At 41.5% G+C, this 18880-nt stretch overlaps 1 protein-coding gene across 2 annotated transcripts in view; it reads left to right on the top strand.

The window, feature by feature from the left end:
• The window catches only part of OTOG (otogelin), a 100131-nt gene that overhangs the window by 62251 nt on the left and 19000 nt on the right, over positions 1–18880 (top strand). For both annotated transcript variants that reach the window (XM_055281306.2, XM_063641925.1), the window contains 4 exons: positions 84–1852; positions 2591–2759; positions 3049–3194; positions 4091–4180. In XM_055281306.2, the coding sequence (XP_055137281.1) occupies positions 84–1852; positions 2591–2759; positions 3049–3194; positions 4091–4180 (2174 nt within the window). The remainder of the gene's footprint in view (positions 1–83; positions 1853–2590; positions 2760–3048; positions 3195–4090; positions 4181–18880) is intronic.

Below are 18880 nucleotides of genomic sequence, written 5' to 3'. Positions count from 1 at the left end.
GCCTCACACCACAGCCCTGCCCAGCGATGACCCCTGGGGCAGCAGTCACCCCGCCTTCTGAGCCTCTTCTCTTGTCTCTGCAGGTGTGGAGTCAGCAGTTCGGGTTCCTACAGAGGCCCTTGGCAATGAGACCCTCCCTCCCAGTCAAGGGCTGCCCACTCCCAGTGATGAGGAGCCACAACTGTCACAGGAAAGCCCCAGGACCCCGACCCACAGGCCAGCCCTCGCCCCAGCTGCCCCACTCGCCACAGCCCTGAACCCACCAATGACAGCCACTGAGGAGCCAGTGGTGTCTCCAGGCCCCACCCAGACCACCCTGCAGCAGCCACCGGAGCTCACTGCATCTCAACTCCCTGCCCGCCCCACAGAGGCCCCAGCCAGCAAGGGAGTGACTGCCAGCCTCCTGGCCATCCCCCATACACCAGAGTCCTCATCCCTCCCTGTTGCACTGCAGACACCCACACCTGGCATGGTGTCAGGTGCCATGGAGACAACAAGAGTGACTGTGATCTTTGCAGGAAGCCCCAACATCACAGTCTCCTCCCAGTCGCCCCCTGCCCCTCGCTTCCCGCTCATGACCAAGGCTGTGACAGTCCGAGGCCATGGCTCCTTGCCTGTTAGGATGACACCCCTACAGCCCTCCTTGACAGCAAGTCCCTCCTCCAGACCTGTGGCTTCCCCTGGAGCCATCTCCAGGTCCCCCACCTCCTCGGGATCCCACAAGGCTGTGCTGACACCTGCAGTAACTAAGGTCATAAGCAGGACAGGGGTCCCCCAGCCCACCCAGGCCCAGAGTGCTTCAAGTCCCAGCACCCCTCTAACCGTGGCTAGAACAGCAGCAGAACAGATTCCTGTCAGTCCCCTTGCAACCAAGAGCTTGGAGATGGTGCTATCCACAGAGAAGGGCGAAGCTGGGCACAGCCAGCCCATGGGCTTGCCTGCCCCCCCACAGCCACACCCACTCCCCACTGCACCACCCCCCCAAGCCCAGCCTACCATCATGGCCACCAGGTCTCCAGCTCTGCCCCCAGAGACCCCAGCTGCCGCCAGCCTGTCGACAGCCGCTCATGGGCTGGCAGCCACACCCTTCATGTCCCTTGAGTCAACTCGTCCCTCCCAGCTCCTCTCTGGCCTGCCTCCCGACACCAGCCTGCCCCTGGCCAAGGTGGGCACATCTGCCCCAGTGGCCACACCCGGCCCCAAAGCCTCTGTCATCACCACTGCACTCCAGCCACAGGCCACGACTGTGCCTGCTCAGACACTTAGCCCAGCACCGCCTTTCACGCCAGCGGCAATGACCCAGGCGCACCCACCCGCCCACATAGCACCCCCAGCAGCAGGCACAGCTCCAGGCCTGCTGCTGGGAGCCACATTGCCAACATCTGGAGTCCCGCCTGTGGCTGAGGGCATGGCCTCCATGGTATCTGTTGTCCCACGAAAGAGCACCACAGGGAAGGTGGCCATCCTATCCAAGCAAGTGTCTCCGCCCACTTCCGTCTATGGCTCTGCCGACGGTGGGCCCACAGAGCTCATGCCGGCCACGAGCCACCCTGTCACCCCCTTGGTGGCTGAGCCCGAGGGAGCCCAGGCAGGTACAGCTCTGCCAGTGCCCACATCCTATCCCCTGAGCCACGTCTCAGCCAGGACGGCCACCCAAGACAGCACGCTGGTTCTGTTGCCTCAGCTGGCTGAGGCCCGTGGAACCTCAGCAGGGCCTCACCTGGCAGCAGAGCCGGTGGACGAGGCCATCACAGAACCATCTGGGCGCTCAGCCCCAGCCCTGAGCATCATAGAGGGTTTGGCGGAGGCTTTGGCAACCACCACTGAGGCCAATACATCCACCACCTGTGTCGTGAGTGATTTGCCAGGGTTCTGGCCACCCGTATGTGATCCCTCCCTTCATCCCTTCCTCTTCCCTGCTAGATGGAGTTTTAGTCGCTATCCTCATTCCTGCCCCATGCTCCTGGTCCCTGAAAAATTCTCCAGTCTCCTATTGGCCCCTGATGCCATAGCAGGGTTCCGCCTGGCCCATCTAGGCCCTGGGGGGCTGATTGGATGGCCTAGTGTGATGCCCAGGTGACAATGTGTGTGCGCCTTTGTGAGTGTGTGCCTGTGTGAGACTGCTGTGTGCGTTTGTGTTCACATGTGTGAGACAGTATGAGTGCTCCTGTATCTGCATGTGCTCTTGTGTGTGTGAGGAATGGTGTTTGAGACATCCTCATGTGCATCTTTGTGCCTTTGTGAGAAACTGTGTGTGTGTGTGTGTGTGTGTGTAGGCTTGCGCAAGTATGCTAGGGTTTCTGTGAGTGCGAGCTAGTGTGTATACATGCCTGTGTACCCAGACCTCTCAGCGCAGACCAGGCAGATCTGCAGAGGTCTCAGGGAATCCGTCCCTGACCCCTGAGCTCACACTAAGCGCAGCACCAGGCCCCAGATGGCTTGTGATGTGTGGGGGGTGAGGGCATCTTTCCCTAAAAGGTCCCCTGCCTCGCTAGGACCTACATGTGGGAAGGATCTGGTGCCATCACAGCTTGCAGGGTGGGCTGTAGCTCCTTGATGGGCACTCACACTTCCTCCACTCTGTACCCAGCCAATCGCCGAGCAGGACTGCGTCCGCCACATCTGCCTGGAGGGCCAGCTGATTCGCGTGAATCAGTCCCAGCACTGTCCCCAGGGCGCTGCTCCTCCTCGCTGTGGGATCCTGGGCCTCGCTGTGCGGGTGGGTGGGGACCGCTGCTGCCCACTCTGGGAGTGTGCCTGTGAGTCATAGGATCAGCAGAGCCTCCTGCATCCTCCCTGTATCCTTACCCCAGCATGACCGCCATCCCTGATCTGTGTGTCCCAGACTCCCCTCCTGTGGGACCCCGACCTGGCAGATTTCCTATGCTTGCAACCTCTGATCTGTGTGATGCCTGGTCTCAGCCACCCTCCAGACCCCAGGCCTCTGCATCCATCCAGGAAGAGGGCCAGGAACCTGCCCCATCTTCCTAGGTGGCCTTGGTCTTGGAGGCATCCACAGATTTTTCTTGTGCCCTGCCCCTCCCCCAGGCCGGTGCTCAATCTTCCCTGACCTGAGCTTCGTGACCTTCGATGGGAGCCACGTAGCTCTGTTCAAGGAGGCCATCTACATCCTCAGCCAGAGCCCAGATGAAATGGTCACCGTCCATGTACTGGATTGCAAAAGTGCCAACCTGGTGCCTGCCCCATACCTCCCTCCCTGCTGGGGACTAGGAACTGGACTAGGATAAGAGGGGAGATGGAGCACTCAGCCAGGGTGCCAGAGGCAAAGACAGATGTGGAAGTACCCCTGAGCTCTCTCTGTCTCCAGAAATGGGCAGGGCCTCCCAGGTGACGGCTCCCTGGGAGGCTGGGGAAAGAACTGAGTGGAGTGTGCCACCTCCTGGCCCCAGCCTGTTCCATTCCCAGCTTGTGCCAGCTTCCTGCCATGTAGGAGGGATGGCATGGAAGTGCAGAGGAACTGGGACGTCACTGCAATGGTATGGCCCGAGGTCATGGGTGCTGGCTGCAGGGAATCTCCTACTAGGACGTCCCCATAAGTCAGGTGGAAAGAGGTAGCTTCTTTCTCTTCTCCCTTTTCTTTTTTTCTCTCTTTCTTTCTTTCTTTCTTTCTTTCTTTCTTTCTTTCTTTCTTTCTTTCTTTCTTCTTTCTTTCTTTCTTTCTTTCTTTCTTCCTTTCTTTCTTTCTCTCTTTCTTTCTCTCTCTCTTTCCTCTCTTTCTTTCTCTTTCTTTCTCTTTCTCTCTTTCTTTCTTCTCTCTTCTTTCCCTCCCTCTCTGCCCTGCCCTTCCTTCCTCCCTTCCTTCCTTCCTTCCTTCCTTCCTTCCTTCCTTCCTTCCTTCCTTCCTTCCTTTCTTCCTTATCTTCTGTTTTGGTCTGGGCTTGCATGAGGTCAGATGGAGCCATAACGGTTCCATGGGATCCTGGGCACCATCTGCCCAGCCTGATGGAAGCCCCTGGCATAGTGCAGGGAGTAGTCGGGGGAGACTGTACTCACATTTGCTGTGCCCACTCACTTGGAGGGGGACAGAGGACAGGGCTCCAGGTTAATGAGCGCTGGGTTCTCTCTGCAGGGGCACCTGAACTGGCCCCCCTTCTGTCTGGTGATGTTGAACATGACTCACTTGGCCCATCAGGTCACTATTGATCGCTTCAGCCGAAAGGTGAGTGCATGAAACAGCCAGCCTCCAGGGCAGGGCCACAGTCAGCTGAGGGACAGGGCATCCAGGGGTGGAGGGGCTGTGAGGCTGAATCATGATCCAGGGCAGGGGTGGGGAGGGGACTTTTTAAAAAATAATGCAAAATTAGGTATATTTGGAAGTGATTATAATTAGAATGCTTGTGGCCACACCAACGTCAGGGGAGGAAGTATACCAGGAGGGATGGGATATTGTTGTGACAGAGAAAAAGTCAGAAAGGCAAGAGACAGTGGGTTTAAATATTTATGGCTAAAATATCTCACTTTTGCAATTTACACAAAAACCTATGACCACATGAACACATTACTACCAGGACCCCTACCAAGAAGTGAGGAGGCGTGAATTTAAGCTTCATTGGCTTCACTAAGTTCACCTCTGTCAAGGAGGCCGGGGTATCCAACAACAGCCCACCCCCATATGGGGGTATCCTTTCCAGAGGACCCACCTTTGCTCCTCCCAACAGGTGGGCAAAGGGGACTTATCTGTCTCCTCCTCAGGTCCCAAAGTTGTGAGTCTGCCCCCAATTCCTGAGCCTTGATCTGCAGCCTTCCTTTTGGAATCTGCTCTTGAACACAGGGTGCGGCACATTTGTGGCGCTCTTAGGAGCCGGGTTTTGGACAGTAGGTTTCCTATGGGATGGAGGCTTGAACAGAAAACTCCCTGAGTTTCATTTCTTAGTTTATAAAATTTTTCCATTAAAAAATTAACATATAATCTACGTGCAGTAAAATTTACCCTATTTAGTATACAATTCTACAAGTTGTAACAAGCACCCACAGTCACGTAACTACCACCTCCAACCAGGATATAGAAGAGTTTTATCATCCCAAACAGTACCTCCTGCCTCTTTGTTGTCAACCCCTCCACCTACCTGCTGACAACCATTGTCCGCTGCCTCTATAGTTATGCTTCTTCCAGAATGTCATATAAATTGACCAGAGTATATGGTGACATTCATCCACATTGGTGCACAGATCAGTAGTTCAATCCTTTTTATTGGTGAATAGTATTCCATTTTATGTATGTACCATAGTTTATCCATGAACCAGTTGAAAGATATTTGAGTTGTTTCCAGTTTGGTACAATAACAAATAAAGTGGCTGTAAACATTTACATACAGGTTTTGGTAGATAAAGCCCCCAGGAGTAGATTCCTGGGTTGAACAGGAAGGACGTATTTAGCTTTACAATACTTGCCAAACTGTATTCCAGAGCAGGCATTTAGCATTCCCACCAGCAATGGATGAGAGCCCCAGGAGCTTTGCATCCTTGCCAGCACTTGGTGGCTTGTGTTTGTTTGTTTAGTCTTTCTAATAAGTGTCAAATAGAACCTCATTTTGGTTTTAATTGGCATTTTTCTGCTTACTGATGATGTTGAGCATCTTTCCATGGGTTTATTTTCCATGGTATATGCTCTTTGGCAAAGTATCTGTTCAAGTCTTTCGCACATTTTAAAGATCATGTTGTTCTATTGAGTTCTGAGAACTTTTCCTGTGTATTTTGGATACAAGCCCTTTATCAGATATGAATCTAATTTTCCAGTCTGTAGAGTGTTTTTCCATTCACCTACTAGTGTCTTTCAAAAGACAGAAGTTTTTTTATTTTGATGGTGTCCAGTTTATCAGTTTTTTCTTTTATGAATCATGATACTGGTGTTGTGCCTAATGAACCTTGCCCAAAGTCACACAGAATCTCTCTTACGTTTTCTTCTAGAAGTTTCATGGTTTTAGGTATTACTTTTATGTGTATGTTGCATTTTAGGTTAGTTTTTGTAAATGTTACAAAGTATGAGTTGAGATGCATTTTTCAAATGTGAATACTCAATTTTTGCAGCACCATTTTTCAAAGAGACTATTCTGTCTCCATTGAATTGTCCTTGAATCTTTATTTAAAAACAAATTGGCCAGGCACAGTGGCTCACGCCTGTAATCTCAGCACTTTGGGAGGCCGAGGTGGGCGGATCTCAAGGTCAGGAGTTTGAGACCAGCCTGACCGACATGGAGAAACCCCTTCTCTACTAAAAATACAAAATAAGCTGGGCATGGTGGCACACACCTATAATCCCAGCTACTCAGGAGGCTGAGGCAGGAAAATCACTGGAACCTGGGAGGTGGAGGTTGCAGTGAGCTGAGATTGCACCATTGCATTCCAGCCTGGGCAACAAGAGTGAAACTGCCTCAAAAAAAAAAATTAATGTTTGGAATAATTTATATGCTTTTTATTTTGTCCTATTAATCTATCCTTTCACTGATGCTACCGTGTCTTGATTACCATTACTTATTATTAAACCTTAAAATTAGGTGGTATTGATTTGTCTGTTCTTTTTTTAGAGACAGGGTCTTTCCCTATCTTCTAGACTAGAGTGCGGTGGTGCAATGATAGCTCACTGCAGCCTCAACCTCCTGGGCTTAGCAATCCCCCCACCTCAGCCTCCCAAGCAGAGGACAACAAGTGTATGCCACCATGCCTAGCTAATTTTTTCATTTTATATAGAGATGGGGTCTCACTATGTTGCCCAAGCTGGTCTCAAACTCCTGGCCTCAAAGGATCCTCTTGCCTCAGCCTCCCAATATGCTAGGATTACAGGCGTGAGCCACCATGCCTGGCCTAGCTATTCTAATTCCTTTAACTTTTCATAGAAATTTAGAATCGGCTTTTTGATTTCTACCAAATGTCTTCCTGGGATTTTGAGTTGCATTCAATATATAGATTATCTGGGAGAAGAATAAATCTTAACACTGGTGAGTCTTCCAGTGAATGAACATGGTTCATCTCTATTTTTTTTATGGCTTCTTTGATTTTTTTATTTGTGTTTTGTAGTTTTTAGTGTAAGGATGCTACACATATTTGATAGACTTATTCCTAAGTAGTTCATATTTTTTGATGCTATTGTAAGTAATTGTGTTGTTTTTGTTTCACTTTCCAATTGCTTATTACTAATGCAAATACAACTTATTTTTGCATATTGAGCTTGTATCTTGCAACGTTACTAAGCTCAGTTATTAGTTCTTAAATTCTTTGGGTTTTTCTACATAGACAATTATGTCTTCTCCAGATAGAGACAGTTTTATTTCTTCCTTTCCAGTGAGTATGCTTTTAATTTATTTTCTCTCACCTGTTGCACTGGCTAGGACCTCTAGTGTGATGCTGAATAAGAAAGGTTGAGAGCAGTCATCCTTGTCTGATCTTAGGGAGCAGGCATTCAGTCTTTCACTATAAGGCATGATGTTAGTTGTAGGCTTTTCACAGTTGTCCTTTATCAGGTTAAGAACATTTTCTTTTATTCCTAGTTTTCTGAGAGTTTTTTTTTTTTTTTTTTTTTTTTAATCATTAACCTGTGTATTTCAATGTTACAATAATGGTTATTGAGAATAACAGTTTTAGTGTTCAAGGAATGAATTCTACAATTGTTTTGTTTCTTTTTTTTTTTTTTTTTTATTATTATACTTTAGGGTTTTAGGGTACATGTGCACAATCTGAGAGTTTTTTATTACCAGTAATAGATGTTGAATTTTGTCAAATGCTTTTTTCTACATCTATTTGGATAATCACATTGTTTTTCTTTTTCACATTATTAATTTGATGAAATTACATTGATTTTTGTATGTTAACCCAGTCTTGCCTTCCTGGAATTAACTTCATTTGTTATATTATCCTTTTTATATATTGTTGTACCCTTATGACAGGTATTAGTCTAAATTTTCTTTTCTTATAATATGATAGTTTACCATTGGTAGCAGAGTAATACTGGCCTCATGTAATGAGTTGGAAAGTATTCTCCCCTTTTTAATATTCTGGAAAAGTGTATGTAGACTTGGTAACATTTATTCCTTAAACATTTGGTAAACTTCAACAGTGAAGCCATCTGAGCCTGGATTTTTCTCTGGGGAGATTTTAAAACACACGTTCAATTTCTTTAGTAGGTGTAGAGCTATTTTGGTTATATATTTCTTCTTTGGTAAATTTGGGTAGTTTGCATCTTTCACAGAATTTGTCCATTTCATCCAAGTTGCCAAATTTATAAACATTAAGTTGTTCATCATATATTCTTGTTATCTTTTAATTTCTGTAGGATCTGAATCTATGTGCCATATCTATTTCCTGACGTTAGTTATTTGTGTCTTCTCTCTTTTCCCTGGCAAGCCTCGCTAGAGGCTTATCATACTTACTGTCCTTCTCAAAGAATGGCTTTATTGCTTTTCTCTATTATTTTTATGTTTTCTATTTCATTTTTTTCTGCTATCTTTATTATTTTCTTTCTTCTGCTTACTTTAGGTTTAATTTACTCTTCTTTTTCTAGTTTGTTAAGGAAGAAGCCTATGTCATTAATTTGAGACCTTTCTTCTTCTTCTTCTTCCTTTTGAGACAGAGTCTCACTCTGTTGCCCAGGCTGGAGTGCAGTGGCGTGATCTCGGCTCACTGCAAGCTCTGCCTCCTGGGTTCATGCCATTCTCCTGCCTCATCCTCCTGAGTAGGTGGGACTACAGGCACCAGCCAATTTTTTGTATTTTTAGTAGAGACGGGGTTTCACCGTGTTAGCCAGGATGGTCATGATCTCCTGATCTCGTGATCCACCCACCTTGGCCTCCCGAAGTGGTGGGATTACAGGCGTGGGCCACTGTGCCTGGCCTCTTTTTCTAATATAAGCATTTAGTGCTACAATTTTCCCTGTACGTATTGATTTAGCTGCATCCTACAAGTTTAGATATGCTGTGTTTTCTTTTTCAATCAGTTCAGAATAATTTTAAATATCCCTTTTGATTTTTATTTGACCCATGAATTATTTTAAGTGTTTTATTTAATCTTCAAATATTTTATGATTTTCCAGATGCCTTTCTGTTATAGATTTCTAATTTAATTTCATTGTGTTCATAAGACATAATTTGTCTAACTTGAATTCTTTTACATTTAGTAAGATTTATTTTATGTCCAAGAATATACTCTAAGTAAATGTGTATTTTATTATTGGGTGGAGTGTTCTATGAATGTTAATTAGGTCAAGTTGGCTGATAGTGTTGTTCAAGCCTTCTAAAATCTTGCTAATTTTCTATCTGTTTGTTCTCAGTTATTGAGACAATGTTGAAATATCTGACTATAATTGTTTATTTGTCTATTTCTCCTTGGAGTTTTATCAGTTTTTTATTCATATATATTGAAATTCTGTTATTTAGGTGCATAACATTCAGGATTGTTATGTCCTTTTGATGAATTAACTCTTTTATTCTTAGGAAATGGCCATTTTATCCTGGTAAAAGTCTTTGTTCTGAATTCCACTTTGTCTGACTTGCCTGTAATAGCTTCTCCAGCTTTCTTTTGATTGGTGTTAGCATGTATACGTAACATGTATATCTAAGATGTATCTTTTTTCATCCTTTTACTTTAACCTATTTGTGGCTTTTTATTTGAAGTGGGATTTTTGGCCGGCACGTGGGCTCATGCCTGTAATTTCACTTTGGGAGGTTGAAGCGGGTGGATTGCTTGAGCCCAGGAGTTCGAGACCAGCCTGGGCAATATGGCAAAACACAATCCCTACTAAAAATATATATATTAAAAAATTAGCCAAGCATGGTGGCACATGCCTGTAGTTCCAGCTACGCAGGAGGCTGAGGTGGGAGAATCACCTGGGCCCAGGAAGTTGAGGCTGCAGTGAGCCGTGACTGCACCACTGCACTCCAGCCTGGGTGACAGGAGTGAGGCCCTGTCTCAACAAACAAACAAACAAACAAACAAATAAAAGTGGGACTTTTGCAGGGGATAAATAGTTGAGCCTTCAGTTTTTAAAGATCCAATCTGACAATCTCTGCCTTTTAATTGGGAATGTTTATACCGTTTGTGTTTGATTTGGTCCTCAACATAGTGATGTTTATATATTGTTGCTACTTATTTTCTATTTGTGACATCTGTCCTTTGTTCCCTCCTTCTTCCTTTTTTTGCCTTCTTTGGATTGTTTTTAATGACTCCATTTCATCTCCAATGTTGGATTATTGTCTGTACTTTTTTTTCTCCTTCAGTGGTTGCTTTAGATATTACAGTATGTAATTTTACTTTGTCACAGACTAGCTACAAATAATATTATATTGCATCATATATACCATAAGAACTTTATAACAGTATACTGCTATTTCCTTTCTCCAAGCCTTTGTGTTATTGTCATAAAATTTACTTCTATCATTATTATAAACTCCACAGTAAATTATTATTATTTTTCCTTAAGCAGTTAATTTATCTTCTAAAGGGATTTTTAAAACAAGGAAAGTTTATATTTAACCACATATTTACCATTTTGTGCTTTTTATCCCTTTGTGTAAATCTAGATTTGCATCTGGTATCATTTTTCTTCTGCTTGAAAGACTTCCTTTAAGACTTATGTAGTACAGATCTACTGGTGATAAATTCTTTCAGCTTTTGTTTGTCAGAAAAAGTCTTGGTCTTTCCTTCATTTTTAAGAAATACTTTCACTGGGTATAGAATTATAGGCTGATGTTTTTTTCTTTCAGTACTTTACAAGACTTTGCTCCTGTCTTTTTTTTATGGAGGAGAAATTGATAAAACATAACATTAAGCATTTTAAAGTGAACAATTCAATGGCATTTAGTACATTCACAATATTGTGCAACCATCGCCTCTGTATAGCTCCAAAACATTTTCATCACCCCAAAAGGCAGCCCCATACCCATTAAGCAGTTTCTTCCTATTCACCTCTCCCCACAACCCCTGCCAATTACCAATCTGCCTTTTGTCTCTGGATTTACCTATTCTGAATATTTCATATAAGTGGAGTCAGACAATATCTGACCTTTTGTGTCTGGCTTCTTTCACTGAGTTCCATGTTTTGGGGGTTCATCCACATTGAAGCATGTATCAATGCTTCATTCATTTTTATGGCTGGAATAATATTCCATTGTATGTATATACCACAGTTCGTTTATCCGTTCATTATTGATGGGCATTTAAGCTGTTTCCATATTTTTGGCTATTTTGAATAGTGCTGTTATGAAGTTCTGCTCTTTTATCTTGCTTATTTCTGATAAGAAATCTGCTGTCATTCTTTGTTCCTTCATACATAATGTAGTTTTTTTCTACCCCTTTTTGCTGCTTTTATGATTTTCCTTCTATCATTGTTTTTAAGCAATTTGGTTATGATAGGCCTGGTAATTCATTTCTCTTTTGGGGACTTCAATTGCATGTGTATTAGGATACTTGAAGTTGACCCACAGATCACTTATGCTCTCTGCTCATTATTTTCTTGGGCCTTTTTAAATTCTGTGCTTCATTTCAGATAGTATTTATTGCTCTATCTTTAAGTTCATTAATCTTTTCATTTATAGTGTCTAAACATATTAATTCCATTCAGTGGTTTTCATCTGAGACATGATATTTTTCATCTGCACAAGTTTGATTTGGGTCTTTTATATCATGAACATCTCACCTTCTTCTGTTTTCCTCTATTTCTTGAGCACATATAGTTAAAACAATTTTAAAAATAATTGTTTGTATTTCCTTGTCTACCATGTGTGTCATTTTTCAGTCAGTTCTGATTGATTTTTTCTTTTCTTATAGGTTGTATTTTCCTGCTTCTTTGCATGCCTGACAATTTTTTTAAATTGAATTCCAGACATTGTGAGTTTTGCCTTGTTGGATGCTGGATATTCTTTCATTTTATTTTTGAAAATATTCTTGAGCTTTGTAGTAGTTATGCTACTTGGAAACAGTTTGATCCTTCTGAGGCTTGCCTTTAAGCTTTGTTAGGTAAAGCCAAAGTAGCCTTTATTCTGAGTGTGATTTTATTCTTTATCCTACATACCAATTCCCTGCTACTAAAGCAACACCCTTCTGCATACCCTACCCTATACTGTACATATTAGGAGCTTTTTCTAGTATTCCCAGCCCTGTGTTAGCTCTGTGGATTTTTCTGTCTGTTCCTCTCAGGTGGTTCTTTCTCTAGTCTCAGGTAGTTTTCACACCTGCATACATTGATCAATATTCAGCTGAAAATTCAGGACAGGGTCAGGACAGAGTTGGAGGGGGATTCTGCAAAGCTTCAGAGCTCTCTCTCTCTCTCTCTCTCTCTGTCTCTGTCTGCCATGCAACTCTCTCTCTCTGTCTGCCATGCAAACTCTAGCTACCATGGCCTTTGTGAACATCTATCTCTTGTCTTCTAAACTCTAGGAAACCACCAGGCTCTACCTGGGTTCCTGCTTCCTGCACTGCCGCCTCTAAACTCTCTAAGTAATAACCTTGGGCAATCATAAGGCTTGTCTCATTTGTTTCCATTTTTTGTTTTCAGGGATCACTCTCTTGCATTGCCAACTGTTCACGTTGGGAAACTCTTGTTTTATATATTTAGTCAGTTTGTTTGATCATTCAAGGCAAGAGGGTAAATCCAGTTCCTATTACTCCACCTTGGTCAGAAATGGAAGTCTAAGTCCTTCGTTTTTAACCTTTTATTCTTTGTTCTTGCTTGGAGTCCTATGAATGCAGGCGAGGCTCCTCTCTGGGCTTCAGATATGTATGTTTACTCCCAGAACTCAGAGAGTGCTCATAGATCATGAAGCCCAATCCTCTGTCTGTATGAGTAGGAAGGCTCAGGCTAGGAGAGGCAGGGGCTTTCCTAGGGTCACAAAGTTTTGTTTGTGACTTCTGAGCTGAGGCTCCCTCTACATAATAGTTCATGTGTTGCATAATTTGCTGCATAAAATGGTCTAATCCTTTTTTAATTTTTAATTTTTATGGGTAGATAGTAGGTATATATATTTGTGGGGTACATAAGAGATTTTGACACAGGCATTCAATGTGTAATAATCACATCATGTAAAATGGGATATCCCTCCCCTCAAGCATTTATCCTTTGTGTTATGAACAATCTAATTATATACTTTTAGTTATTTTTAAATGTATAATTAAATTATTATTGACTGTAGTCACCTTGTTGTGCTATCAAGCACTAAGTCTTACTCATTCTTTTTAATTTTTCTTTTTACTCATTAATCATTCCCATCTCTCCCTCAACCCCTCCACTACCCTTCCCCTTTGTCCATGAGTTCAGTTGTCTTGGTTTTTAGATCCCACACATAAGTGAGAACATGTTAGGTTTGTCTTTCTGTGCCTGCTTATTTCATTTAACAAAATGACCTCCATTTTCACCCATGTTTTTGTCAATGACAGAATCTCATATCATTGTGGCTGAATAGTACTCTCTTGTGCATAAGTACCACATTTTCTTTATCCATTCTTCTGCTGATGGATATTTATGTTGCTTCCAAATCTTAGCTATCGTGAACAGTGCTGCAACAAACATGGGAGTGCAGATATCACTTCGATATACGGATTTCCTTTCTTTTGGGTGTATACCCAGATTGCTGGATCATATGGTAGCTCTATTTTTGGTTTTTTGAGGAACCTCCAAACTGTTCTCCATAGTGGTTGTACTAATTTACATTCCCACCAAAAGTGTGAGGGTTCCCTTTTCTCCACATCCTCACCAGCATTTGTTATTTCCTGTCTTTTGGATAAAAGCCATTTTAACTGGAGTGAGATGATTTCTCATTATAGTTTCGATTTGCATTTCTCTGATGATCCATGATGTTAAGAACATTTTCATATGCCTGTTTGCCATTTGGATGTCTTATTTTTTATTTTATTTTATAACTTTTAAGTTCAGGGGTACATGTGCAGGTTTCTTATATAGATAAACGTATATCGCAGGAGTTTGTTGTACAGATTATTTTGTCACCCAGGTATAAGCCTAGTACTCATTAGTTATTTTTTATACTCTCTCTCCTCCCACCTGCCGCCCTCCAGTACACCCCAGTATCTGTTTTTCCCTTCTACCTGTCCATGTGTTCTCATCATTTAGCTCCCACTTATCATTGAGAACGTGCAGTATTTGGTTTTCTGTTTTTGCATTAGTTTGCTAAGGATAATGGCCTCCAGCTCCATCCATGTTCCTGCAGAGGACATGATCTCATTCTTTTTTATGGCTGCATAGTATTCCATGGTGTATATATCCTACATTTTCTTTATCCAGTCTACCATATAGGTTGATTTCATGTCTTTGCTATTGTGAATAGTGCTACAATGAATATATGTGTGCAGGTGTGTTTATGATAGAATGATTTATATTCCTCTGGGTATATACCCAGTAATGGGATTGCTGGGTCAAATGGTAGTTGTGTTTTTAGGTCTTTGAGGAATCACCACACTGTTTTCCACAATGGTTGAACTAATTTACACTCTCACCAACAATGTAGAAGTGTTCCTTTTTCTCTACAACCTTGCTAGCACCTCTTATTTTTTGGCTTTTTAATAACAGCCATTCTGACTGGTGTGAGATGGTATCTCATTGCTGTTTTGATTTGCATTTTTCTAATGATCAGTGATGTTGAGCTTTTTTCATATGCTTATTGGCTGAATGTATGTCTTCTCTTGAGAAGTGTCTGTTCATGTCCTTTGCCCAGCTTTTAATGGGGTAGTTTGTTTGTTGTTGTTTTCTTATAAATTTGTTTAAGTTCCTTATAGATACTGGATGTAAGACCTTTGTCAGATGCATAGTTTGCAAAAATTTTTCCCATTCTGTAGGTTGTCTGTTTACTCTGTTGATCGTTTCCTTTGCTGTGTAGAAGCTCTTTAGTTTAATTAGATCCCATTTGCCAATTTTTGCTTTTGTTGCAATTTCTTTTGGCATCATTGCCATGAAATCTTTGCCATTTCTGTGTCCAGAATGGTATTGCCTAGGTTATCTTCCATGGTTTTTATAGTTTTGGCTTTTACATTTAAGTCTTTAATCTATCTTAAGTTAATTTTTGTATATGGTGTAAGGAAGGGGTCCCATTTCAATCTGCGTATGGCTAGCCATTTATCCCAGTAGCATTTATTGAATAGAGAGTACTTTACCTATTGCTTGTTTTTGCTGACTTTGTACAAAGATCAGACAGTTGTAGGTGTGTGGCCTTATTTCTGGGCTCTGTATTCTGTTCCATTGGTCTATGTGTCTGCTTTTGTACCAGTACTATGCTGTTTTAGTTACTGAAGCCATGAAGTATTGTTTGAAGTTGAGTAGCATGATGTCTCCAGCTTTCTTCTTTTTGCTTAGGATTGCCTTGGCTATTCGGGCTCATTTTTGGTTCCATATGAATTTTAAAACAGTTTTTTTTCTAGTTCTGTGAAGAATGTTATTGGTAGTTTGATAGGAAGAGCATTGAATCTATCAATTGCTTTGGGCAGTATGGCCATTTTAACAATATTGATTCTCCCTATCAATGAGCGTGGAATGTTTTTCTGTTTGTTTGTGTCATCTCTGATTTCTTTGAGCAGTGTTTTGTAGTTCTCCTTGTAAAGATCTTTCACCTCCCTGGTTAGCTGTATTCCTAGTATTGTGTTCTTTTTGTGGCAATTGTGAATGGGATTGCCTTCCTGATTTGGCTCTTGGCTTAGCTATTGTTGGTATATAGGAATACTAGTGATTTCTATACATTGATTTTGTATCTTGAGACTTTGCTGAAGTTGTTTATCAGCTGAAGGAGCTTTTGGGCTGGAACCATGGGGTTTTCTAGATATAGGATCATGTTGTCTGCAAACAGGGATAGTTTGACTTCCTCTCTCCCTATTTGGAGGTCCTTTATTTCTTTCTCTTGCCTGATTGCTCTGGCCAGGATTTCCAATACTATGTTGAATAGGAATGGTGAGAGCGGGCATCCTTGTCTTGTGCCAGTTTTCAAGGGGAATGCTTCCAGGTTTTGTCCAGTTAGTGTGATGTTGGCTGTGGGTTTGTCATAGACGGCTCTTATTATTTTGAGGTATATTCCCTTAATACGTTGTTTATTGAGAGTTTTAAATATGAAGCGGTGTTGAGTTTTACCAAAAGCCTTTTCTGCACCTATTAAGATAATCCTTAGTTTTTGTCTTTAGTTCTGTTTATGTGATGAATCACATTTATTGATTTGTATATGTTGAACCAACATTGCCTCCCAGAGATAAAGCCTACTTGATCGCGGTGAATAAGCTTTTTGATATGCTGCTGGATCCAGTTTGCCAATATTTTATTGAGGATTTTTGCATCAATATTCATGTCTTCTTTTGAGAAATGTCTATTTCAAATTTTTGCGCATTTTTAAATCAGATTATTAGATTTTTTCCTATAGAATTGTTTGAGCTCCTTATATATTCTAATTATTAATCCCTCATCAGATGTATGGTTTGCAAATATTTTCTCCCATTCTATGGGTTGTCTCTTCACTTTGTCGACTGTTTCCTTTGCTGTGCAGAAGCTTTTTAACTTGATGTGATCCCATTTGTCCATTTTGCTTTGGTTGCCTGTGCTTGTAGGGTATTATTCAAGAAATTTTTGCCCAAACCAATGTCCTGGAGAGTTTCCACAGTGCTTTCTTGTAGTGGTTTTATAGTTTGAGGTCTTAGATTTAAGTCTTTAATCCATTTTGATTTGATTTTTGTATATGGTGAGAGATAGGAGTCTAGTTTTATTCTTCTGCATAGAGATATCCAGTTTCCCCAGCACCACTTATTGAAGAGACTGTCTTTTCCCCAATGTATGGTCTTGGCACTTTTGTCGAAAATGAGTTCACTGAAGGTGTGCGAATTTGTTTCTGGGTTCTCTATTCTGTTTCATTAGTCTATATGTCTGTTTTTTTGTTTGTTTGTTTTTGTTTTTCAGACAGAGTCTCACTCTGTCGCCCAGGCTGGAGTGCAGTGGCACGATCTTGGCTCACTGCTACCTCTGTCTCCCGGGTTCAAGTGATTCTCCTGCCTCAGCTTGCCAAGTAGCTGGGGTTACAGGTGTGCACCATCACACCTGGCTAATTTTCGTATTTTTAGAAGAGACAGGGTTTCACCATGTTGGCCAGGCTGGTCTCAAACTCCTGACCTCAGGTGATCTGCCCACCTTGGCCTCCTAAAGTGCTGGGATTACAGGCGTGAGCCACTGCACCCAGCCTATATGCCTATTTTTATGCCAGTACCATGCTGCTTTGGTTACTATAGCTCTGTAGTATAATTTGAAGTCAGGTAATGTAATTCTTCTAGTTTTGTTTTTTTTGCTTAGAATAGCTTTGGCTATTCTGGGTCTTTTATAATTCCATGTATATTTTAGGGTTGTTTTTTCTATTTCTGTGAAGAATGTCATTAATATTTTGATAGGGATTGCATTGAATCTGTAGGTTGCTTTGGGTAATATGGACATTTTAACAACATTGATTCTTCTAATCCATGAGCATGGACTATCTTTCCATTTGTGTCTTGTTCAATTTCTTTCAGCAGTGTTTTATCATTTTCATAATAAAGCTCTTTCACTTCTTTGGTTAAGTTAATTCTTAGATAATTTAATTTTACTTGTGGCTATTGTAAATGGGATTACTTTTTAAATTTATTTTTCAGATTGTTCACTGTTGGCATGTAGAAATGCTACTGATTTTTGTATGTTGATTTTATAATCTGCAACTTTAAATTTGAATTTTAAAATCAGTTCTAATAGTTTTTTGGTGGAATCTTTAGGTTTTTTTCCAAATATAAGATTATATCATCTGCAAACAGGATAATTTAACTTCTTCCATTCCAATTTCGATGCCCTTCATTTCTTTCTCTTGTCTGATTGCTCTAGGTAGGACTTCTAATACTATGTTGAATAACAGTGGTGAAAGTGGGCATCCTTGTCGTGTTCCATATCTTAGAGGACAGGCTTTTCAGTTTCCCTCATTCAATATGATACTAGCTATGGTTCTGTCATATATGGCTTTTGTTACATTGAGGTGTGTTCCTTTTATACTCAGTTTTTTTTTTAGGATTTTTATTATGAAGGGATGTTGAATTTTACTGAATGCATTTTCAGCATCATTTGAAATGATCGTACTTTTCTTTGTCCTTTATTCTGTTGATATAATGTATCACTTTGATTTGCATATGTTGAATCCCACTTGGTGACAATTAATAATCTTTTTAATGTATTGTTGAATTCATCTTGCTAGTATTTTTTGAGGATTTTTGCATCAATATTTACCAGAAATAATGACTTGTAGTCTTTTTTTGATATGTCCTGGTCTGGTTTTTGTATCAGAGTAACACTGGCCTCATAGAATGAGTTTGGAAGTATTCCCTCCTCCTCTATTTTTCAGAATAGTGTGAGTAGGATTGGTATTAGCTCTTCTTCAAATGTTTAGTAGAAGTCAGCAGTGAAGCCATCGGATCCCAGGCTTTTCTTTACTGGGAGACTTTTTATTACAGCTTCTTCTCACTACGTGTTATTAGTGTTTCAGATTTGTTATTTCTTTGTGGTTCAATCTTGAGGTTGTATGTGTCTAGGAATTTATCCATTTCCTCTAGATTTTCTCTTCTACTGGCATATAGCTGCTCATAGTAGCTGCTAATGATCCTTTGAATTTCTGCAGTATCAGTTGTGTTGCCTCCTTTTTCATCTCTGATTTTATAAGAGTCTTCTTTCTTTTTTCTTAGTTAAGCTAAAGGTTTGTCAATTTTGTTTATCTTTTCAAACAAACTTAGTTTCATTGATCTTTTGTATTTTTTTATTTCAAATTTATTTCTGTTCTGATCTTTATTATTTCTTCTACTAATTTTGGGTTTGGTTTGCTCTTGCTTTTTTAGTTCTTTAAGATACATTGTTAGGTTATGTATTTGAAGTTTTTCTTCTTTTTTTGAT

This window comes from Symphalangus syndactylus, chromosome 6, assembly GCF_028878055.3.
Source record: "Symphalangus syndactylus isolate Jambi chromosome 6, NHGRI_mSymSyn1-v2.1_pri, whole genome shotgun sequence".
In the NCBI taxonomy this organism is placed as follows: domain Eukaryota; kingdom Metazoa; phylum Chordata; class Mammalia; order Primates; family Hylobatidae; genus Symphalangus; species Symphalangus syndactylus.
Note: the sequence above shows the minus strand (reverse complement) of the source record. Positions and strands in the feature narration are given on the sequence as shown.